Source organism: Peromyscus maniculatus, chromosome 20, assembly GCF_049852395.1.
Source record: "Peromyscus maniculatus bairdii isolate BWxNUB_F1_BW_parent chromosome 20, HU_Pman_BW_mat_3.1, whole genome shotgun sequence".
Lineage (NCBI taxonomy): Eukaryota > Metazoa > Chordata > Mammalia > Rodentia > Cricetidae > Peromyscus > Peromyscus maniculatus.
Window position 1 is genome coordinate 11,798,910 of NC_134871.1, and position 24,873 is coordinate 11,823,782.

A 24,873-nucleotide genomic window follows, 5' to 3' on the forward strand; every position below is an offset into this window, starting at 1 on the left:
ATGTGTCCTACTCTGTTTTTGTTTGTTTGTTTGTTTGTTTGTTTTGTTTTCAGAGTTAGAGTTTGAAATTGATGTACAGGTCAATATAGGATGAAACCTTTGATTCATTTTGACAACCTTTTTTTTTTTTTTACTTCTTTATTGATTCTTTGGGAATTTCACATCATGTACCCCAATTCTCCCCATTTCCCTGTTCCCCCACATCTTCCCCTCATCCCTGCAGCACCCTTCCACAAAAGAAAACTAAAAAAAAACCACAACACAAAGCAAACAAACAAACAAAAACTTCTTCACTTCTTTCCTGCCTCTCCAACACCTCGTCATTTGTCCTGGTGGCATTGGGAATTGAGGTGTGTCACACACTATACCCTTTTGTCCAATCATCTTTCCTAGCAAATGTTCATTGCAATGAGTCATTGATCTGGTTCACAGCCTCTGGTTTCTGACACACCATCATCACTGGATTCTCACAGGAACTCCTCTGTGATATCCCGTAGCTGCTCCAAGTTGTGGAGATCCTGAAGATATTGTTCCACAGGACTTGTCCCTTCAGGAGCTCCAGCAGGTCCTAGATGGGGTAGATGTTAGGGTGGCCCAACCCAAGGCCCAGCTATGGGTCTGGGTGGTAGCTGAGCTAGTCAGCCTGTGCCTCTGGGGCTGCTTGCCTCTCGGGCAAGAGGGTGGAGACAGCTCCCCTACAACTATGCCTTCAGGGTTGGTTCACCTTCACCTGTGGTGAGGGGTCGGGCCAGCTCTTGCTGTAATGTCCAGTGAGAGGCAAGGCCAGCTTTCCCTGGGCCCAGTGAAGGGATGGCCTGGCTTAGCATGGCCTTCTCATTTTATCTGTCATGGTTCCCATAGTCCCCCTCCCTCAGCCCCCATGTGACATGAGCCACAGACCCCGCTGCAGCTGGACCACGGACCCAGACATGGCCCTCTGCAGTAGCCTGGGCCCGGATAACATCATGCCCCCCTCCCCCGGTGGGGGGCGGGCAGCACAGGCCACCCGGACCTGTATGGCCCCCAGACTCCAACAAGACCACAAGTTGTGGCCCAGATTCTAGACCTCCGTGTCTAGACACTTAGTGGTGTCCTGGGACACAGACTTCAATACCGACCCCAGCTGCAGCTGGACCACGGACCAGACATGGCCCCAGGTAGCAGCTCAGCTGGCCAAGTGGACATCCTGGCTCCAGCTGGAAGCCCCAGCCCTTAGATTGGGATGGCTCTGGCAGTAGCATGGCCCCCAGTATAACAGCAAGACCACAGATTATGGCACATACCCCAGGCTCCATGTGACCTTTGGTGGCAGCATGGGCCACGGACTTCAACACAGACCTCCGCTGTGGTAGGACCATGGTTTTTGGCATCAGCCCGGGTCTTGACAGACATTTTTTCCCCTCATGTTTATCCCTTACCCACAGTATACACTATTTTTGTTGTTTTGAAAAGTACTCATGATCCTATTCTCTCATTACACATTAAAAAAAATCCAAAGTGTGTTTTTTTTTTTTTCCCCTGCCAGAGTAAATGTCCATTCCTTTTGTTGTTGTTGTGTGTTTTTTCAAGACAGAGTTTTTCTGTAGCTCTGGCTGTTCTGGAACTTGCTCTGTAGATCAGACTGGCCTCAAACTCACAGAGATCCACTTGCCTCTGCCTTCTGAGTGCTGGGATTAAAGGCATGTGCCACCACTGCCCAGCCCAAAACGTTCGTTTCTTAAAACTGTGTATGATAGTTTTCATTGAAGCCTCAAGTGTATTTAGGGCTAGGTTCTTGTCTACTTGGAGTTATATTTTTTTTTCTCTCCTGTTGGACAATGTAAATGATGATATTTCCCTTCTTGTTTTGATAGCTGGAATACCAAGAGCCCAGAGTTCTCCATGGTCTGACTGCCTCTGTTGACTTCTAGTTTCTGCCTTCTCTTTGCCAATTCAGACTTTTCCTGTCCTGATATTACTGATTATTGTATAGAATTTAGCATAAGCTACTTCAGGTCCTTTGTAGATTTGGGGCAGAACATGAACACACAAACAATTTTCTGATAATTCTTACCTTTTAAGTATTTCATCAACATTTTTTTCAACATTCCATTCCTTTAGAATATTTTTGTAGCACCTAGTTTTATAACCACACTAAGGTATTACCTTGTAGATGGCTATATATATGAAAGAGATGCTACCTGCCTTACGAAACATTTTTTGTCCACACCCATTTGGTCTGTTTTCATATACCATGCTAGACCATTTTGTAATAGTTTTTCATGGAGTGAAGAATCCGTGTTCCTGATCCTGTGCAGGTATATTAACTTTGTACACAAATGTTAAGTGACATGCAATTAACTTGGCAGTGTTTTAGTATTTTCTTAGTGAATACGTTTTCATAACCTTAAAGAAATACAATTTATTGACTGTATTTTGTCTGATTAAAAAGACATTGTGTGTTATGGATGAAGATGTGATTTTCTTTTACTTCTGTTTCATGGACAACTCCTTAAATACACCTACATCCCCCTCAAAAAATTTTCAGACATTGTCAAAGGCCCCAAATAGTTTTAAAAGATAAACTAGAGTCACCCTCCTACCTTCCTTGTCCCCTGCCTGACATTTAAAAGAAATTATTTGGACAAAATTCATACTCAGTTTAAGGAATATATCTAGCCACGCAGGACAAAGACAGTATTTTGTCACTTCTTTTAAAGAGGACAGAGCAGTTTTTAGGTAAAGAAGAACTTATATTAAACACTTTATTGTGAAAAATTGAATCATTACCAAAATTCATAAGCTGTCACAGGAGTGGCATTAATAACAGATGTGTTAATTGAAACAAGGGATGAATACATGGTACAGACGGGTGAAGAGACTATGGAACTTTTGAGAAATCTGTGTATTCCATAATTCTCTCCACCCAAAGTAGGCTGTATTTAATTCTTTTTTTTTCAAATGCACATTCTGTTTGCTTAAATCTACATCTGCTACTAGCTTTGAACATTGCCTGGAACGTATGTGCGGCTTGGCAGAAAGTCTCAATATGAAAAGGAAAAGCACAGAATGAAGTTTGTCTTGCTAAACACTCACAGCCTGTGAGTGCTCCTTGGCATCCCTCAGTGCTGCAGGGAAGAGGCTTGTAATTGTTTCTTCAGAGTCCGCTCTGGGCCGCAGTGCCTGAACGGGTAGGGGACTTGTATGCCTTGCACTTTGACAAGATGACAGTGTTTGCTGAAATCATTAGTTTGTTTCAGGGCCGTTGTGTGGTGGGTTTGCTTTTAAAGCCACTTGCATCCTCCGATGGAGTTTCATTCTGTGCTGTGAAGTGTGTGCTCCAGTGCTGTACCTGTCTCCCTACGTGAGCTGCGCCAGTGTTTAATGACAACTCAATCTTGACCCAAGCTTCAAAATAATGTAGTGTCTTGGGAGTCTGATGCACATTTACTTTGGCACCTAAAAGTCTTTGGTAGCAGTCTCACCACTTAACTTCTTATGGGTAATGCCCTGTTGAAAGTTACCTTGAGCACGAGAAACCATGGTGATTCCTCATTGTAGCTTCTGGTATTGTCTGTTGCACTTGGAGTCAGATGTCATTTACTCCCCATTCCCAGCAAGCTCTATGAATGAGTGGCTGCCTAGGGTTTAGAATCAGAGTCTAAAGGCATGTTGAACTCCGAGGTGTGGTAGACGGCTGTTCTAACAGCATTTCCACAATTGTGATTAGCTCCTTACAGTTATTTGGAGTTAGAGAATGTGCGGGCCAATGATCAGTAAGGGCTGGTTTCTTTTCTCATGTCTAGATGTACCTACCCTTTCCCATCCAGGCTCTCCTTGTGTATTTTTTTAAATACATCTTTAACTTGTGTTTATTTTATATAATATTGTCATTAAGAGAGTAGGCCTTTAAATTCGGGTTATTTTGGCCTTCAAGAGTTGCCTACTAATCACAGCTCTGTACAACTTCTTCCCAATCTGTTGGACAGACCTCTAATTTTTATTTCAATTGTGCTACAGCTTTATTTATGATATTTAGGTAATTTCAGCATCGTCACCTGTTTCTGTTCAGCAGTGAGGAGCTGTTTCACAAGGGTCTCAGTGGGTAGGGGTGCTTCCCACCAAGCTCGATGACCTGAGTTCAGTCCCCAGGACCTGAATGGTGGAGGAAGAGAGCCAGCTCCTTGACTTCTACATGCACACATATACACAATAAACAGTTCTGAAAAACGATCTAAAAGATATGTCACTTAACATGAGAGTGAGGAGTTGAAGGCGAAGGGGGATGGTTAATAATTCTAGAGTGACAGTCCTCTACTGTAGGCCATGTGGTAGGCTGCCAGAGTAACTCCAGTTACAGCAGTTCAGTATAAGATGACACTTTATTTTCAGGGTTCTCTGATTGAAAAACAAAAGAAAGCACTGGGAATGTGTTTTTTTTTTTTTTTTTTTTTTTGTTGTTGTTGTTGTTGTTGTTTTTAAGAGTAGTTACTGGGCAGTCTGCCTTGGGGCACTTGTAGCCCTGGGCATTTGAGTTCTATCGACTCTTTCAGAAAAGGTGTGCCTAGAAAAGGGAAGATGAGCGTATTGGTGCCAGCCCTGAAGCAGCTATGAGTGTTGCCAGCAGGTTCTCTGTTGCTCAAGAACGCCTGGAGAGTTAAGACAGTGGTAGAGGTTGAAGGGATTTGTGAAGCGTCAACCCATATAACAGTAAGCCGCCTCATAGTATGACACCACCTCCCTTGTATCCGTGTGTAGGCTTTATATTAGTAATCTGACACAGCATATATTCACTGCTTGCCGCTTCTTTTCAGTTGGTTAGGTACTTGCTTTACTTTTAAAAAGTTAATTACATTTTATTTATTGTGTGGAAGAGCTAGGAGTGTATGAGTGTGCATCTATGAAGATCAGAGGACCACTTCAGGGAGGCCATTGGTTCTCTCCTTTCACCCAGGCATAGAACTCAGGTGCCATCAGGCTTGGCAGCAGGTGCCCTTAGCTGCTGAGCCAATGCTCCAGTCTGAGTGTTTGTTTCTTAAGCTAGGAATATTTTAAAGGTTCTTCCCCAGACTTCTTGTAACGAAATTCTAAGCCCTTCTGTTGAACATTATCATCAATTTAAAAGTAGTCCCTCTTCCGAAGGATTTTCCCTTGCCATTTTTCCTTGGAAAATTCCCAGGAACCCCGAGCCATTAATTCAGAAGTGAATCCCATTGGATGACTGCTTCTACTGCTTCTATTAAGTAGAAAATTTTTCACCCAAGATGGAAGTGCCTGGCCTTGGGCCAGCCTTGAGAGTTGGCAGCTTATTGTTTCACTGGTCTGCATTAGTGCAGCAATGGTGAGTTAGGGCTGTTTATTAAGGGCCCCCTTTCCTCTCCTTTTCTTTCCTTTGGACCTGGCTTTCTTCTGCTGTGAGCCACTCTCTACATAGGAATGGCTAGATGTAAGGTAGAATTCAGTCATGTTTCCCAGAGCCGTGGGCTCTAACTTGGCCTCCTCCACATACCCTGAGGCTCCTCTGTTTATCTGTGCTCACTTGATCTGCCCACTGCTGATGGCCTAGCACACACAGCCACTAAAGCAGTGGTGTTAACCTAGCAAGCAAAATCCCAAATGGCCATTCTTGTTATTAACAGTGTAAAACTTACTGCAATGGTCAGATCACCACTTGGTGATTGATTTCCAGCTACTGTGTCATCTTAACTGAGTTGACTGATGGTGACTGCTGGGAGTGTTGCTTTGGTCTTGAGAATTTAGTGGTGCTGTCTACTGTTTACTTCTACTTAGTTTTAGCAACAAGCTTTTTGAAAATTTGGGTCGGGGGAAGAAAAACTAAGTGGGGAGATAAGGACCACATGTCTCTGTCAACATGAGAACAAGGACAGTCCTTAAATGTCTGTAGTTATACTGGGTTCCCATGACTGTTTGTGAGCTCTGTATGGTTCCTTAGCTTGCACATGGTAAAAACATCATTTTCTAAGTTGAATCCAAGTGACCTCTCTCAGACAGCAAGCACATGCTTTGGATTGGGCCTCTGCCTCGGTGTGGTGATAAATTGTGTACCCTAATAAAATTTGCCTGAAGATCACAGAACAGAAAAAAAAACTACTAGATTAAATATAGAGGTCAGACAGTAGTGCCACACACCTTTAATCCTAGCACTCAGGAGGCAGAGATTCGTATGGATCTCTTGAGTTCGAAGCCATTCTGGACTACATGAGATTGACTCAGTGTAGGAGAGAAACAGAGTCAGGCAATGGTGGCACACACCTTTAATCCCAATACTTGGAATGCACACACACCTTTAATGGCTGGGTGGAGAAAGGTGTATAAGACATGAAGAGACAAGAACTAGAAGCCTTTTTGGCTGAGGAAGCTCATTTGGCTAGAGAGGCCTGTCTGCTGAGGTCTTTCAGACTTGAGTCCTAGAGGTAAGAGGTGGCTTGTTCCTTTGTCCCTCTGATCTTCAGATAAATTTTATTAGGTACACAATATATCAGCATACCTCGGCTTCACGGTAGAGCAACCTCACGTTTGGAGACTAAACTTTAGTCTTTCTGTTACACTGCCATAGACCTTTTAAAATGGCAATGCATGTGTTTACTTTGTGACTTGTTTTTGAGATGGGGACTCCCTTTGTACCTGACTGCTCTTCCAGAGGACCTGGGATCAATTCCCATCACCCACATGGTGACTTAAAACTGTAACTCCAGTTCTAGGGGATACCCTCACACAGCAGCTATTCATGCAAGCAAAACACCAATACATGTAAAATAAAAATAAATAATTTTAAAAAAAGAATTCTGAATTCTTAAAACTGAATCATGAGCAAAATCAGGATAGATAATGAACTAACACTTTATACAGAATGGGCCAGGCACAGATTTTGTTGTATAATGTGAAATTCCAGTACACTGGGATGTTTTGTTTGTTCTCACAGTTTCGGGATTTCTGTGCAGGTCTCCAGCTTGCCTGGAGATCGGGATGGCCTTCAACACATAGCAGTCGATCCTCTTGTCTCTGCTTTTCTGTGTTGGGACTGCAGGCATGCACCACTGTATCTGGCCCACTTTGGAATTTCTAAAAGCAGTTTTCTTCATTCACTTGTCTTTGCTCTTAGCCCCTTCTTCCTTTTTATCCTCATTTAAGGTAGTTAGGTGATTTGTGAAGGAGTTTGTGTAACCTTCCAGAATCTTAGTCATTCTCTGTGGTGGAGAAGAGGAACATTGTTCCCTTGGGGCTGTCTCTCTGACTCTTCTAGTGTAGAGAAGGGTTTCATCTTTCTTGGTCTCATTGGAGGTCCTTTTGTGTAGGGAATTGGGGGAGGGGGAGCTGGACATTGGAGTTTTGCTACTGATCTTGGAATCTTTTTTAAACTCTGAGGTATTATGAAAATGCTTTTGTAAAATCAATTTTATCCAAGCTATTTGAGGGGAGTCTTAGCAGGCTTATGGACTGCTGTTCCCTCCCCCCAAAAAATGCATTTTGATTTAAGTCATAATGCATGCTTGCTTTAGCTAATAGACAAGTCGTTGTTTATAATTAACATATCCAATGAACAATGTGGAGCTCTAGCATTTTGACTGGGATAAATTCTCAGATGTCTTTAGAAATGAAAAAAACTAAAGATCAGAAACAGCAAGATCCCTACAAGGAACTACTGTTCCAAGTTGGTAGATGGCACTAAGACTCAGCTACTCACTAGCAAATGTGTGGTAGATGCTAACCCTCTTATGCTGAGGCTCAGTCACTCACTGAGACAGGTTTTTCAAGTACTGGTGGTTTTTTTGTTTGTTTGTTTATTTTTTAATGTTATTTGTTCTGTCAATTATTTGATAAATCTTCCATCTCCTCTTCACTTCATTTTAAAACAATCTAGCAAATTTCATTTTAGCTCCCATTTTACTGATAGTATTAAATTGTTTATATGTAAGTTAAATTTGTTTAACATTCATCAAATAAGTTTACATTAACTTAAGAGTATCATACCTAGAGGCCAAAGGAATGATTTGGGTTGTTGAGGGAGAATCTGTTAAGTTTGCTAAAAGGAGTGGGATAGTGGGAGGGGTGTCTCTTACATCACAGAAGGAGATGGTACTAAGACAAAAGTACTTGGTAGAAGATTATTGATTGAGTTGTGGCTTTGCTAATTTACTTTTTAGATTAATTAGGTAGGTATTGAACTGAGGACCTTCCATGTTCTAGGAAGGCACTCTAGCCTGGTTGTGGGGTTTTTAACTGTAGTTTAGAATGTAACATGGGTTATAGGGCTTTGTTTTCACATGTTATTTATAAAATTGCAAAAAGATACAGAATTTATAAAACTGTATAACATATTAGTATCACCCTCTTTGCCACACCCTTTACATACATACATACATATATACATACATAGTATAGATGGATGTTTTGAGTTTATGTATGTATATGTACCACCTGCGTGCCTGGTGCCCACAGGCAGAAGAGGGCATCAGATCCATGGAACTGGAGTTATGGTGATTGTAATTCACCATGTGGGTGCTGGGAACTATATATAGGTCCTCTGCAGGAGTAACAAGTTCTCTAAACTGCTGAGCCATTTTTTCAGCTTGCCACCATACCCTTTAAAAAAATAAAGGACAAAAGAAGTAATAAGCCAGAGGATAATGAATTGAATGAACTCACTTTGTAGAGAGTTGTTTGTTTTCGTGTGCATTTTTATAGCAGTACAGTATCCACCTCTTGCAATTTTACTGGGGAAATGAAATTTGGTACTTCTAAAGTGATAGGAGCACTCTGTTTGGGTCTTTTCTGTAGACAGATTTTAAGTAGGTGAAGGGTTTTAAATGATCTTCTACTCCTTGACATAAAATCTATAATTTTTATAATTATATAATAACAGATGTTGAAAAACATTGTGATCTGGGTCTTGTTTGCTTTTGAAACCATAGTGCTATGACCAGAAGAATAGTGGTAATACAGTTTTTGGTAAAACTTGATGAAGTTTTGAAAATAAAGTCAGGTTCAAGGTTAAGCAGTTATGGCTCCTCTCTGCAGCCATGCATTCATTCTTCATTATAGAAATAGCTTGGATAGTGTGTTAACTATAAAACTTTCCCCTTTGTTTTATATTTGGTGTGCATTGTTAGGCTGTAGTGTTTATTTTTATTTATATGTGTGTGTATGTTTGTATGTATGTGTATATGCACCTGTAGAGCCAAGAGGTATCTAGTCCTTCCTAGAGGTGGAGTTAAAAGCAGTTGCTCAGATGTGGATGCTGAGGAACTAAAGAGAACTAAACTCAGTTCTCTTAACCTTTGAGCCATTTCTTCAGCTCTATATTGCCTTTTAACGTCATTTATTACTTTATGAATTTGTATCTCTTTTTCTAGTAATACTACTTTAAATGACTTTGTGTGTGTGTGTGTGTGTGTACACTCTAGTCATTAATTCAGCAAAAGGAAAAGTCATCAGACCTTTTTGTTGTATACATGGTTATTAAAATACAGCCAGTCTAATAAAAAAAATCATCCATTAACATAAATGAATGCAAAGAGAAGAAAAGAAAATGCCTTTTTCAAGATAAGTGTATACAGTAGGGGGCACTAGATGAAGGCCAAAATGAATTCTTATGTTGAAGCAGCTATAGCCTGTGTCTGGTTCATTTGCAAGTGGTGTGGTAATTGTTTCCCCTTAGTTTTCTTGATGGATTTAGTTCTTAGTTCCAAAAGCTACATGTAAAAAGACAATAACTAGTCTCGTCATTAATCCAGATGAAACTATTACAGTCTAATAATTGTACACCTTTTCTTATGCATCTATTATTTTAGAGTTGTAGAAAAGAGAATTATGGACTACAATGAATAATTCCTTGTTTAGAACAAGACATTAACTTTGTGTTTCTAATGCTGCCTTTTGTATAAAATGTGATTTGTTCAATAAAAAAAGGACTTTATTCTTTTTATGTGTGAATGAAAAAAGGCTTGTTTTTAATGTTAGTGTCATTAAATGCTTGTTTTGTTTGTTTGTTTTTTCCTTTTTCTAATTCCTCCCTGCTACATCATGTAGTCCAGTATCAGATGGAGATGATGCGCAGCCTTCGCCATGTGAACATCGATCACCTCCATGTGGGTTGGTATCAGTCCACTTATTACGGCTCGTTTGTTACCCGTGCACTTCTGGATTCTCAATTCAGTTACCAGCACGCCATTGAAGAATCGGTCGTTCTCATTTACGGTTAGTAGGAGGCTCTTTATTATTCTTTTCCTCCCTTAATATTATTACTACTATTTTTGCTTTCTGTCTTTCTGCCTGTTGGAGCAGCCTTGGCAGGCCTTCTCAAGTAAATATCAGCCCCGTTCTGCAGCAGCCTCCGCAGCAGCTACGTCTAGACAGGGTTTCCTTCTTTCTGTTTATTTTTCTTGCTATCAGAGCCCTGATGTGTACGTTTTGGAATGCTGGAGTAGCTGCTTCATTTTTTCCCTCTTCTCCCTCCCTCCTTGCAGGGGCTGGTGGAATGAGACCAGATGTCTAACAAACCCCAATTGCTGGCCTGTCTGGTTCTGTACGTGACTGACCAATCATAATACAGTGTGCCAAGTTTTCCTTTTCTCTTTTTTCTTTTTTTTTTTACCTCTGACAGCAGCGTACAAAACCTGGACTGTTTCTTAGCACAAAGATTTTTTTCTTTTTGGCCTATTTAATGGTGTTTCCTCAAGCTCTCCAGACCAGATGTTCTGTGCTGTATCAGAACCGTAGGCAATTTAACAGCTTTATAGCCTCCCCCTTCCCAAACACTCACAGTTTGCCATATCTGGCAGACTTGCATATAGTTTCCAGCTGAGAAGTAAATGTAACGTCCTGAGTATCTGTCAGAAAAAATACTAATGAATACGATCAATCTTAGGAGCTGCCCTGAAATTGTTTCAGTGTGTTAGCAATTGGATTACAGAGAGAACAAGTTGTTAAAGTGCACTTATATTGGCTGGAAACATTGCATCATCAGACCTTGATGAATTTTCCACTTGCTTCAATCTATTTTGGTTTTCATTTTATCACCTATTGCTAAAAGTTTCACTGTGTTGAATTTCAGACAACATGAATGTTAACACAGGTTTTAGGCAAGCGTTGGCACACCAGAGCCGTTATCATGCAGCAAGTGCTAAGCTCCCTTCCTTGTGGAGTGTTTAAGCAGTCAGTTTTGACAGAATTCGTTTCTCTAAAACTGAAACGACACTTTGGGATAGTGCTTTGACGTGGTGGTTTTGTTTTTACAGTCTGCTTTAACAAAGAACTGTGAACAGCACTCACTGGGGTGATACGCTTTGTTCCCAGGGCTATTTGTTTTCACTTGATTGACTGAAGGCCTATAGAAGTGTACACAGAGATTTTCTATGCTTACTGTTCATGAGTACTTTTCTACTATTTACGCAAGATCTATAGAACATAGCATATATTTAATTTTCAACAAGTGTACTGGTTTTAGTTGAGGAATGGATTTGAAGATATCCTACCTAGATTTTGACTCTTAGTTTTTGTTTTAAGGAGGAAGCCATTCTGGTTTTAATCAGCTTCAAATTATGTCCTGATTATTTATTTTGGTCTTCATATTTCAAAGCTTGTGTGATTAGTAACAGTGTGCCCAGAACTAGTACTGTATGAGCACTAGTAGTGACAAACTTCTCAGTAATATCTTTCTCTTTTTCTTTTTTGAGATCCCATAAAAACTGCCCAAGGGTCTCTCTCACTGAAGGCATACAGACTGACTCCTAAACTGATGGAAGTTTGTAAAGAGAAGGACTTTTCTCCTGAAGCGTAAGTGTTCCAGGCCTATGAGGAGTGCAGAAAAGGACTGTGTATTTCTTCAAGGAGTTCAGTTTGCCATATGTATTGAGTCCTTGGTCGGCTATGGTAACAAACGCCATTGCCGTGTGGATGAACAATTCCCTGCATGGTGCAAGTGCCACTTGATTCTCCCTCTCCATGTGTGAACTGATCTGTGTGGAAAGTCTCAGCTGCGGTATCACCTGGTGAATTCAGCTAGTGGGAATTAATTAGCCACCATACTTGAAGCATTTTATACGAGGTAGAATAAAGGGGGTGAGAAGAGTGGTTAGTCACCATCAGAGTGCAAGCTGTAGCCTGCTTCTGCACCACATGGCCTCTTTCACGAGGACGTGGAATAGATCTAAACATTTCAAGGATTCAGAGAAAAAAAAGGGCATATTGGAAATTTAAGGGATAACCGGTAAACATCACATTACCTGTTCTGTGATTTGACTTTGTGGCATGAGAATATATACATTTAAAAAACATTTAGAATTCTTCTGTTACTGTGAAGTTTTTTTTTTTTTTTTTTTTTTTTTAACATCTTATGAAACCTCATGCTGAACCGTTCATCTCTAGTTTTCCAATTGGCTCCTAAAAAAAAAATGGCATGTGTCGATCTTTCCAAGACAAGCTGACTCGGGACCAGTTGTGAATGTGGAGTTGCAGCTGACCTAGGAGAAGGGTTCTTCTAGGAGAAGACCTAGGAGAAGTCTGCTGTGTTCTGACTTGGGGTGGAGTCTCCTGTGACTCTTCTCTTGACACTAACCTTTCTGAGCTTAGAGAGCATGGCCCTTTTCTAGCGCCTTAATGTAGATTATCTCACAACTCACAGTGACATATCAGTGTCACTGAAATGTAAGAATTCCTGATTACAGCCGATGAGTAGTTTCTTTGCCGAGTACCTAATTTAGGGCTTGTAGCTCAGATTCAAATCATTTTCAAAGTTACTCAAATCACTGGACCTAGGTTTGGCAATCACTTCCCACCCCAAAGCTTTTAAAACAACTAATGAATTAAAGACTGTGGAGAGTGCTTGTAATTAGGTAAAATGTAAGAAATACTTAATTTAGCGTTCAGTTCTGACCACCAGCCTCAAGTATTTTTAACATGCTTCACAGATTGAAAAAGGCAACCATCACCTTTGAGCACATGTTTGAGGAAGTGCCGATTGTAATTAAAAATTCACATCTGATCAATGTCCTAATGTGGGAGCTTGAGAAGAAGTCAGCCGTAGCAGATAAACATGAATTGCTCAGTCTTGCTAGCAGGTAAGTGACCCTTCCTAAGGAGAGTCCCCCATCCAGCTTTTTTTAAAAAAAAAAAAAAAAAAAAAAAAAAAAAAAAAAAAAAGTTTTGCAAACAGTTCTTTTGCGTAGACTTTCCTTGTGAAACAAGGGAAACACTTGGAAGGTTAAAACACTTGGAGGTTACTAAGACACGAGTGGCAGTGTGTAGTTTTGTGTGGCCCCATTCAGACCCCCGTTAAAACCATAGGTGATCCCTGATGTAGGAGCCCCGGCTGCCTTCTTACATTGTCATTTGGACTCTGGTAGGGAGGGGTTGCTGATTTCAGTTTGACACTGTTTACTGTACCAGATCCCAAGAGACGTAGATTGCTCTCCGAGTCTTGAATGATGCTCAGGAGCAGAGGAAGGTGCTTCAGCTTACCGCGGTTGCCCTTGTTCAGATGGAGACTTCCTAAGTAATAAATGTTCAGCTAGTAGAGTATGTGACCGAAATTAGCATTGCTGAGCCTGACCCTGGCTTTTGCTCTTTGCAATGTCTTCTAGTGGAACTGTTTTAGCCATCGAATTGGCAGGAAAACATTTTTATTTTGCTGTAATACTGATTGAGATGTCCCGGAACAAATTGTTGTCTTTCTGAAATTACTGTTTACCTCCCTAGCGCCCCAAAGTCTTGCTTGTTTTGTTTTTTAAATTTTTCAGTCATGGGGATTGAGTGCAGGACCTCACACATGCTGGGCAAGTGACTGTTGTTGAGCGACTGCTTGAGTCCCCAGCCTCCTCTTAGTAGAAGTGTTAGTAAATTCAAACAGCTTCTCTGGAAATGCCCTTTAGACTCTAGAGATTTTCCTCTGTGGTAGAAGGAGGCCTCGTAGACTTAGAATGTAAAAAGAAGACACAGAGTAGATAGTTGACTGAAAGTTTCCCCTCAGCACTTAAGTGTCTGGCTGTAGCTTAGGTACTAAGAATTCTGCCTCAGACTTCTAGATGCTGGGTTTATAGGTTTATGCCGCCATACCTGACTCAGGTGTACTTTCTTAACCAGTCAGTCTGGAGTAGAACTTCAATTATTTATCAGATTTGTGGTTGTCATTCAATAGGAACTTGTAAGAGAAATGAAAAGCTTTGTAATTATGAGAGGAACAAAGGACTGGACACCAGTTCTCTGTGTTCTGCAAGCATAGCACTGTAATTCAGGTAACATCCGCCACCACATCAATCCATCACAAAGGCCACTGTAAAGGCCTTGAAGAGCAATAAGATGGAAACTGATGGTAACCAGAATGCTAACTGATACAGCCAGCTTTCAAGGAACCAAAGAGTGTACTATTCACTTGCAAAGCTACTTTTAGAACAGTCCTTAGGTATGTCTGGGAAGACCAGGTTTTTCTATTGTTTTTACAGAGGTACTTGGTACACCTGTGTTTAAAGAATCACGCTAAGGACCCTCTTTAAAAGCACGTGAGGTTACAGTTTGATGTATTAGTATCCAGCTGTACAGCTCCCCTCTTCCCCTCTCCCCTGGCTTTCTACATTGAGCATACAAAAGAGCACAGCCTCTGTGCAGCTGACAGGTCACCAGTGAGCCCAGCCCGCCTGTAACTGCTGTTTGTTCCAGCAGCAGGTGTAGTAGCCGAGGATATTATCCTTGTTTGCTCCATCACCAACAGTCTCCAAGTACTGTTTTGTTAGGGTTTCTCCTCTGTATTGTTGTAACTTTGAAAGAGAGGGCCCTGCTTTCCCTGAGAAATTGTTTAAAGGGTAATTAGTGTTCTGGGGTGGAGTGGGGGGATGGGTGGGTGGTGGGGTGGGAAATGATGCCTGTCCTGTGAACTGATATGTAGAACCAAGTGATAACTCTGCCTTAAAATACCAGAATGTGCATTTTGTACATCCTCATATTCTGACAGTAGTAGTATAACATGGTGATACTTGGATATGTGCCTCTTCTTCTTTTTTTTTTTTTTAAAGAAACCTAATTAGAAGCTTTTGTTACACAGTTCCTTCTTTAGATACTAGGTTTATTTTCTCTTCCATGACCCATATGTGGGTATCAATTCTTTTATTTACAGTTAGTTTGTTTTTTCACACATTCCTGAAATGTACAGTTCCTTTTGTTTGGAGTCTTAGTCCTTTACATTTTACTAGATGGGCATTCTAAATCAGTCTTTGTTAGTTCTGATATTTGTAGAGCACAGGCCTTGAGCTTTTAGACAGTAAACTGGGGGTGAGCGTCCTATATTAAGGATAATAAGCATGAACTGATGCTGTGGTGAGAGCCGACTTCACACTGTCTTGGTTCACATCTGTTTAAGCTGTCTATTTTCAGTTCTTTGTTTCCTTGGCAATAAAAGACAGAGCTGTATTGTAGAAGCTCCTCACAGGAACTCCCTGTTTCTGTACAGTGGCTAAAGCAATACTGAAAAGATTGCCTCAGAAAATTGCTCCTGGTGATGGGACTGATTTTCTGTGAATGGTATCTGGAATCGGTATGAATTGTTAATTGCTACTGCCTATACACTGTGTGTCTTTTTGAGTGTTTCTAACTGGTTGTGTTTCTGAAGACCACTGTTATAGTATACATGTCACAGTATCTTTGAAGTCTGCATATCTGTAGTTATATCAGTCTTTTTTTGACTGTAATTGCATATACTATACTTCTTAGCATGATTTAACAGTCAAAAGACAGTGCAAAGGAAGATTTAGGAATTTGTGAGGGTGGTTCTTCTTTCTCCTCTTCCTCTTCTTTTTCCTCTTCCTCTTCATTGTCATGTAAGAGAGAGAAAGAGAGAGGAGAGAGAAGAGAGAGAGAGAGAGAGAGAGAGAGAGAGAGAGAGAGAGAGAGAGAGAGAGAGAGAGAGCGCATGCTCAAGTGCTCATGGGTGCCAGAGTTGTCAGGTGCCCCTGGAACTTGAGACACAGGTGGTTATGTGCCATCCTACATTGGTGCTGGGAACTGAACTTGAGTCCTGTTCAAGAAGAGCACATACTCTTAACCAGTGAGTACCTCTCCAGCCCCAGAAAGGCCTATTGTATTTTCGTTGCTAAATTAAATTGCTAAAACAAGTGTAGCCGGCCTCCTTCTCTGCATGTGTCAGTACCTCTCCTGCTCTCTGTGTCATCTCCCTGCTGTGGGAGTGGGTGTGTTCTTCCCTGTCCTCTGTGCTTAAAACCAGCCACGTGAATGGTATTTCTTATACTTGACATAGTTCTGTTCTTTCACTGTTCAAATGCTTGGCCCACAGGCGACTCTATCCTGCCCCAACTTTTATGACCTCACTGAGTTGAGGGACTCTAAGTGTCCATCTCCAGCCTAGATTTTCATTTCATATCATTCCTAGTTTACAATCATTGCCAGGCTTTTCCAGTTGTAGAAAGAATAACCTTGACTTGATGCTGTTATTCTCCAACTTTCCACCCCTTCCTTGTTTTGTGTTTAAAGTTCTTGATAGGGTTTTCTGTCACTGTCTCTATCTTCTCATTTCCTGACATCCCCACACTACAATGTTCCATCCATTGTGTGTTGTTGGAGCTTGTGGTGGTTTGAATGTAGTTGGCCCCCATAAGCTCAAAGGGAGTGGCACTATTAGGAGGCGTGGCTTTGTTGGAGTAGCTATGGCCTTGTTAGAGGAACTGTGTCACAGTGGGGGTGGGCTTTGAGGTTTCCAAAATCAGGATACCGCCCAGTATCTCAGTTGACTTCCTGTTGCCTGCAAGATGTAGCAGTCTCAGCTCCAGCACATCTGCCCGTGGGGCTGCCATGCTCCCCGTCATGATGATAATGGACTGAACCTCTGAAACTAAGCGAGCCACCCTAGTTAAATGTTTTCTTTATAGGAGTTGCTGTGGTCATGGTGTCTCTTCACAGCAAGAAAAACCCCAAGACAGAGCTCTCACCAGAGTTTTAAAACCTTGCTTGTCATGTGTCCCTGGATGCCGTCCCTTGGCACTGAGTACTGTTGGCTAATTCATGGGACTCTTCCTTCAGGATCCATTAATTTAGTAAGGGTTACTTTTTACTCACAGACAACTCTTTTGCTCATCCCTCTCCCCAATGTCAGTGGTAGTCTGGATCTGTCTTTCCGCCCACATACATTGAGAGGTGAGTTCATCTTCATTCCATGAACTTTTGCTACTTTAAGCCAAAACTTCATTGTTTTTCCTTGACTTATTTTGATCTTAAAACTTTCTGCTTTTTTTTCTCATTTGTTTCAATTTGTTCTTATCCTACTTTTGACCCTTTCCTCTTTCAAAATAGATATCAGATACCTTGCTCAATGCAGACAGGTTGCTCATATTGCTCCTTTCAAGTCTTTGCTGGGTCACATTGTCTTTAGACTGGAGCCCAAGACTGCAAAGGTCTGTAGTGTGACTCCTGCCTGCCTCTGCACTGCCATAATGCGCATGTCCCCAGTTCTGAGTGTATTCTGGTCTACGGAGCTATTCACCGTTCCTTACATGCATCCTCTTTTTCACACTGGTATCCCACCACACTGCTTTTGCCCAGTATCTGTAGTATGCGTTCCACTCTCCTTGCCTGCCTGCCACCATCTCCTTTTCAAAAACCCAAAATTCAGTTGTCAGATAATCTGGGAGGGTCTCACTTTATCCTACCAAACCATCTTTTCTAAGCATCTGTTGTACATCTGTTGCAGCACTTAACCACGCTTACGTGCTTATCTCTTTACTTTCTTCTTGGTGCCGTGTGTTAAGTGCAGTAATATCTTACAGATGAATCCTTACTGTCTAAGGGAGTGACTGGCAGTGAAAGTATGGCCTCAGTACTTGTTGAAAGAATGAGTGTGAGATGCAGTATTGTTAAATTAATTGTAAGTTATTTGGGAAGCAATGTGACTAATCAGTGGGTCTGGACATTTGGTTAGCTACTAGGGGAAAAATCACTCTCATTCCTCATCTTGCACCATATGCCCAAACACTTGAGTCTGGGTGGACTAAAATCAAACTATTAAGAAATTAGAAAACAACAACAAATACCCAAATTCTCAGAAAAGAAATGCTTTTCAAGTTAAAAAGTGGTTCAAAAATATCAATGGAATACTGTAAATGTGAATTAAGTATCAGTATTAAAGTAGCACTTGAAGCTAGGTATGGTGGCACATGCCTAAAATGCCAGCACTAGGGAGATAGGGGCAGGAAGATGGAGGAGGTTGGTTCAAGGTTAGCCTCAGTGACAGCAAGTATGAGGCCAGTTTGGGCTCCATGATACCCTGTGGGAAAAAAAAGAAAAGAGGAGGGGAGGAGAGAGGAAGGGGAGAAGATAGAAAGAGCTTAAGCAAGTGGAGTTACTGAGTCAAGGTTGTCTAGAAACTGCTTGACTGGGATTAAAAAGTAGATTTATACACACACACACACACACACACACACACACACACACGCCTCACTCTATTATAATACCATTTAAAAAAGAACCCAAACCTTCTGATTTCCTGGTTACATACAGATGGAATCCATAATTTACTTAGATTTCCATTGATTTGGTCCCAAGCTCCCAGTCTGTTTCTTCCTCAGCCAGTTGTCTGCTCCAACCAGGAACCGAGCCACTAGTGCCCTGCTCCTCTGTAATACCATATGTGTAAAGGCAGCAGTTCTGCTCCCTTTGCTACATGCTCTCTGCTGCTGTGCCTGCTCAGGCTAAGGGCATTTTCCCTGGAATGGCACATCTCTATTTGTGGTTCTGTTCGTGTTTTGGTTTTCTCAAGACATGATTTCTCTGTGTAGCCCTGGCTGTCATGGAAATCGCTCTGTAGACCTGGTTGGCTACAGAGATCTCTACAGACTCAGAGATCCCCTACCTCTGCCTCCCACGTGCTGGGATTAAAGGCATGTGCCACCATCACACCTGGCTTCAGTGTTTTTAAAATAGACATAATTTCATCATGCTAACTGTTTTAAAGGAAGCAGGTTAGTCTTTAGTTGGCTAGGGTGCTTTCAAATTTTAGCTGAGAAGATTGATTCACACAAACCACGTGACTGGGTTAGAAGGGAGGTTCGATGCCCCTGGGCTCCTTGGGTGGTTTTTGTTTTTAAAATCAAATGGATTTTAAAATACCTATTTCTTGCCTGTCTCGGGCCTTCATCACTTGTACTTATCTTTTCTCTGGAATGTTTTTTGGCATAGCTAACTCCTAATCCTCTGTTTTCAACCTGTCATCTCCTCAGAGACATTCTGACATATATCTAAAGCGTCTCCTCAGCTCTCCATAGTTATAGGTCCAGTGAAGATGGAGATCGTGTATGTCTGATTCATTTCTGTCTCCCTGTTTCCTAAGGCTGAGACCGCCATGTAATAAACTTCAGCAAATGTCTGTCTGTTTGAAGTTAGTGAACGGGAGTCCTGGTTGTCAGCCAGCTGCTGTTGGGATATGTGTGTCTATCAGTCGTCCGGGCCTCTTTGAAGCAGCAGATGCTTGCATGCAGCAGTGGTGTATATTGTGGTCATTCTGTCAATTGTTATCATCCCTTTATAAGAAGATGTTAGCAACTGAACTGCATTAGAAGTTTCTGGAAAGACAAGAGAGTATAAAACACTACCTAGTAGAATTCTAGGAATGGCGAGAGACAAAGATATCTTCATCTGCTATGCAGAGTAAATGCTGGTGTTACCTTAGAACCTGCTAGATAAGAACTGCAGTTTGAGGGGCTGTAATTGTTTACATGGTTTTTTTTTGGTGGGGGGGTGACTGCTCATTTAAAGTCCTAGGGGCTTAAGGTTTTAAGGAAAAAGTTCAGGAGTAGAGAATTTAAATTAAACTTGGCTTTTTACAAATGCCCATTATAGATGTCTCACTAGATATGCTGAACAGTTCCTGGCCCCCATCCCTGTGCTTTGACAGGAAGAAACAGAGCTGGCGCAGACACTCCTGGGGTTATGCTTGAGCTTGACTAGGAAGCTTAGTAACAAGCTCTCACTGTTGGCTACTCTTGCTTCTCCATAAGTATGGGCTCATTCCTTTAACAAAAGGCAGGTTCAGTTAACATCTCAGAACTGTTCAGAGCACATGCAAAGCAATAGCCTGAAGAATGACATGCCAATTTATTTTGCTTTTCAGCAATCATTTGGGGAAGAATCTCCAGTTGCTGATGGACCGGGTAGATGAAATGAGCCAGGACATAATCAAATATAACACGTATATGAGGAATACCAGTAAACAGCAGCAGCAAAAACATCAGGTGGGTATGGAGAATTCAGCAGTCATCCATCTTTAGGTGCAAATGCTTCAGGAGTCTCCTTCAGAATGGTTGGGAAAGTGTTGGCTGCTAACCTAATGACTCTCATATTTTGAAAGAATAGTCTTTATATAGTCTTATTTATTTACACCTTGTACTTAAAAATACCTGGATTATGGAGAGCAGGTCTATTTGGCTCAGAGTGTAATGCCAAGGTTATGCAAATAGGTGATACATTATTGAGAAAATCAGAGGCAGAAGAGAGCCACAGTGTCACAGCTCATTTCTTCACTAACTGTAATTGGTTTGGTAGTGGCTCATTGCGGCATACTTAGCAATCTTCAGTTCATTTAAAAACTGAGCAATTGTGATTAAGAGCAAGTAATTTTGATAGGAAATAATAGACCAACTGCTGTGGAATAGATAGTATAGTACAGATAAAACCCTAGGATTACCCAAATATTCTCAGGCACATACATAGTCTTTTGTGCATTTAACCTTTTCTTTATTCGTGTTACCTGATGGCCACATGGGTTTTATAGTGTCTTGTAATACTGTTTTTATTACTGTAAAATGTTCTTAGCCCTTGATTCATAGATAAGTTGACTTCAGAATGTTTATCTGTGAAAATGGTATTTAAATATGACCGCTCTGCTAAAATGTACTATATACTAAGTGTTGTTAAACAAACTATGCTAAGCACAGCTAAGTAGTTCCAAGAGTATTGTATTTAAGAAAAAAAACCTTAGCATCAGTTCACATATATAGTGAATTTAAAATACATGGTTTTGCCGCATTTGAATGGAGAAAACATATATAAATCTGTAAAGTGTTCTTTTAAATTGAACATGCAGCAGATAGTGTCTGATGAATTGTGGGAGACAGCATGGGAACCTGGATTGGTTTCTTTTTCTTGAGTGTTTTTCAGTAGGGAAAGGACTCACATGGGGTATCAAATTCAGTAACAGTCGTATGTGTACTTTTTATTGTTTTAGAGTATTGAAATCTAACATTGATGTTTATGCTTAGTGACACTGTTCAGAATCCCTTTTAGATTTGTCTCAGCATCCTTTATCTTGTATGATGAGATCTTTGCAAAGCAAGTTATGCTTCATTAGAACCGTTGTTAGCACTGGTTTTCAAAGGGATCCAAGGGCTTAGACCATATATTAGCCCAGGGCGGTGTCTCATTACTTGACCGTACAATTTGCTAACTGTGACAAGCCGCCTAAGAGCACTCTTTCATTGTAATTGGCATATGATTTATTGTTAGTCAGTGTCTTTGAGTGTATCACTGCCACTTTTTCAGACAGGCATCAAGAAGTTTGTATGTTGGGAAGTATTCTGTGAGCTGGTATAAGCTAAGGCACAGGTGAGCAGTAAGAACACTGGAGTAACCAGAAAAGCAACGGTAGTCACGTCATCGGAATTACATGACGGTATTCTTAGTGTTGATAGTAGTTTGGGTCAGTGGAGTAGTGTGATACTTCATTGTTAATGCTGAGATGGATCACCTACCCCTTTGTCCAAAGTGTGAACCCGTCACTGGTGAATCATGACCCGAGGCCCTCTGTGGCCAAGCCTGTCCTGAAGCAGTAGTAGAAGACTCTTAGAGCACACAGTGAAACTTGAGTTGATGAAAAATGAGATGTCTTTATTGCTGCCCTCTTGAGCTTCACAGAAGTCAGTTACCAAGTATTGTCATTTATGGAAACTTTGGAATTCAGAGCTGCCAGGTGTGTGTGTGTGTGTGTGTGTGTGTGTCTGTGTGTGTCTGTGTCTGTGTGTCTGTGTGTGTGTTTGTGTGCGTGAGGTCTTTGTTTTCTTGATTAAGAAAAATAATCAAATCATTTTCTCTTTGATTTTAGTATCAGCAGCGTCGCCAACAGGAGAATATGCAGCGCCAGAGTCGAGGGGAGCCCCCTCTTCCTGAGGAGGACCTCTCCAAACTCTTCAAGCCCCACCAGGCCCCTGCCAGGATGGATTCGCTGCTCATTGCAGGTATCACTGGCCATGGGGACACATGTGGCTTCTTGTCTTCTTCAGGGATCAGTATGTAATAAAAAAGTCCCAAACAGCATTGTGAGTCATAAAAGCTAGTGTCTTATAAATGGTTAAAAAATTGAATTTGTGTCTAGCACCTGCAGTTTCTGTGGCTAAGAACTTGTAGCCCCTTTGTGTTAATCCTCCTGGCTGCTGAGGAGAGCCTGTGCTATTTCTCAGATGTCTTAACATAATGTGGGTCTGATCTGAATGGTCAGCTGTTGATGGACAGCTAATAGATAGCGGCTTATGGCTGATGATTATTAGAAAGTACTGTTTTTTGATTAGGCCACTAAGAGTGGAAGATATATTCATTGCAAAAGACATTCTTTATCTCTTGTGGAAAATATCATTAGGTTCTTTCTTCATTGAATTCTTGGTTTAAAACAAAATACAAGTGGTTCTGTTTTCAACATTCTAGGTCATTTTGCAGTTTGTTGAACATTAATTATGATTTCTCTTTCTCAAATATGCAGGCCAGATTAACACTTACTGCCAGAACATCAAGGAGTTCACTGCCCAGAACTTAGGCAAACTCTTTATGGCCCAGGCTCTTCAGGAATACAATAACTAAGAAAAGGAAGTTTTCAGAAAAGAAGTGGAGTCGAAGAAGACCGCTGAGACTTCCCCAGAGTGACTCTTGGAACAATGTTTCTGTCCTGCAAGTGGAGAGGGATTCTCCAATGCCATTGCTGCAGTGTTTTTCTAGCCAGCAATAAAACCTTGATTGATTGTGCACCGGCCTTTGGGTTTTATTTTGTGTTGATGTCTTTATTTCCGAAAAAGATGAAAGAAGTCTTGACCAGAGGCTTCACACGCTCAGACTCCAGGTACTCAGCTCACATTCAGTGCATGCTCCTGTGGCATTTCACTGCTGTCCGTTTGTCCATCTCATCTCACACACACACACACACACACACACACACACACACACACACACACACACACACACACAGACTTCACTGCCCTTCCTGGGCAACTTTTTATCCTCTGCTCTGGAGGTCTGTAGGCACTTTGTGTGCTTGTACAGGTGTCCTCCTTTTTCTTCAAGTGGTGGGTATCTGTTTCCATAATGAGAAAAGGAATTTTAAAAAGTAATTTATGAGATGATCTTATTTTCTATTAAAATGAAACTCATCTTTTGTATATTTGGTTAGGACTTCATATTTATCCTCCTATACCACAAAGTTTTATATTATCACTGAGTATTAAACATGGAGGAAGAAAACTTAGAATAGTAGTGTATTGGAAAAAGCATATTTGAATAATTTTATACACAGAGCACGGTGACACCCACCTGTGAATTATCTTGGTACTCAGGAGACTGAGGCAGGAAACTCATGAGTATAGTGGCTACACATTTGAAAGATTATTGAAGATTCCACATTTGTGTAACCCCAGAATTAGCCGGATATGAAGAGATTAGTCATCTGTGTGAGTATTGGTAATCTAGACAGTCTGTACTGGGTATGAAGTTGTCAGTTGAGGTTTACCTTTAAAAGCTTAGGACCTTGAACATTCTAGAGACAAATCAAGTATTTGATTTTGTATGTCACTATTTGCCTAGGACAAATTCCTAAAAATGGGCCTGCTGGCCAAGAGGTTTGTAAATTTTAACTATATATCCAAATTTCTTCAAATAGGGTTCTGCTGGGGATGCAGCTTCCATGTAGATAACTTGCCTAGCATGTGGGAGGCCCTGGGTTCAGTCCTTAGTGCAGAGGTTGAGGAAGTGCGGGGTGTTCTGCATGTTGGCCTTTTGTGCCCCTGATGATCCCTGGTTCAAGACATTTGAGGGGAAAAGACACTGGGTGCTCTTGGTTTGTTTCCCTGTATTCTATTTGCCTGGACATGGAATTTTATTGCCAGTAGACAGCCACTCCTGGAGTGTCAAAGAAAAATGGAGACCTGTCAGCTCAGACATGCCCTTAATTACTGCTCTTTTAATGATGTGAGGTGACCTTACTAGTATTGACCCTGTGTTTTCTAGAGGTGTGATCTTTATACCCTATGTTTAGATTCCACTAACTCAGTAAAACTGAATGCATGCTTAGAAGGTTTCAGTAGTTTCTTACTTAAGAATTATTGTGAGAAAAACTTTAGGAAAGTAAGGCTATCACAGTATGTAGTGTTGGGAATAGCTTCAGACTAGAACTCAGTTTCAGTATTACATTGAGATGTTTTTGGAGACCAATGCATGCCATTCATAAATATTTGTGGTTTCTTTAACTTGAAAGGCAAAAGGCTCAAGATCTAACAGTCATTCATTTACGTAAAACCAGAGAAGCGGGAAAATCTAGTATGTTGATCTGATGGAAAATTGAATATTAAGCACTAAGGAATTAAAATATATTTTACATTTACCCCATAATCATTGGTAATGCTTAAATACCAGAGAGAGCTACAATATCTTTGAGCAACTTAAAATACCTTTTTCATAAAAATACAGAGGGGCTGGAGAGGTGCTTAGTGGGCAGGAGTAGGTGTGGTGCATGTATCATCTGTAACCCCAGTGCTGTGGGGGTGTGGAGGCAGGAGCATCACCTGGCTCAGTGATCGGCAGTTGAATGTGAGACACGGTCTCAAAGGAGGAAGGCAAAGAGTTAAA

General features: G+C 41.1%; 1 protein-coding gene across 1 annotated transcript in view; it reads left to right on the top strand.

Annotated features, from left to right (window-relative positions):
* The window catches only part of Eif3h (eukaryotic translation initiation factor 3 subunit H), a 94,228-nt gene extending 71,227 nt beyond the window's left edge, over positions 1-23,001 (top strand). The window contains exons 3-8 of the mRNA XM_076555780.1: positions 10,030-10,197; positions 11,676-11,775; positions 12,909-13,058; positions 20,105-20,225; positions 22,091-22,223; positions 22,742-23,001. Of these exons, the coding sequence (XP_076411895.1) occupies positions 10,030-10,197; positions 11,676-11,775; positions 12,909-13,058; positions 20,105-20,225; positions 22,091-22,223; positions 22,742-22,839 (770 nt within the window). The 3' untranslated portion in view covers positions 22,840-23,001. The remainder of the gene's footprint in view (positions 1-10,029; positions 10,198-11,675; positions 11,776-12,908; positions 13,059-20,104; positions 20,226-22,090; positions 22,224-22,741) is intronic.
* The last annotated feature ends 1,872 nt before the right edge of the window (positions 23,002-24,873 follow it).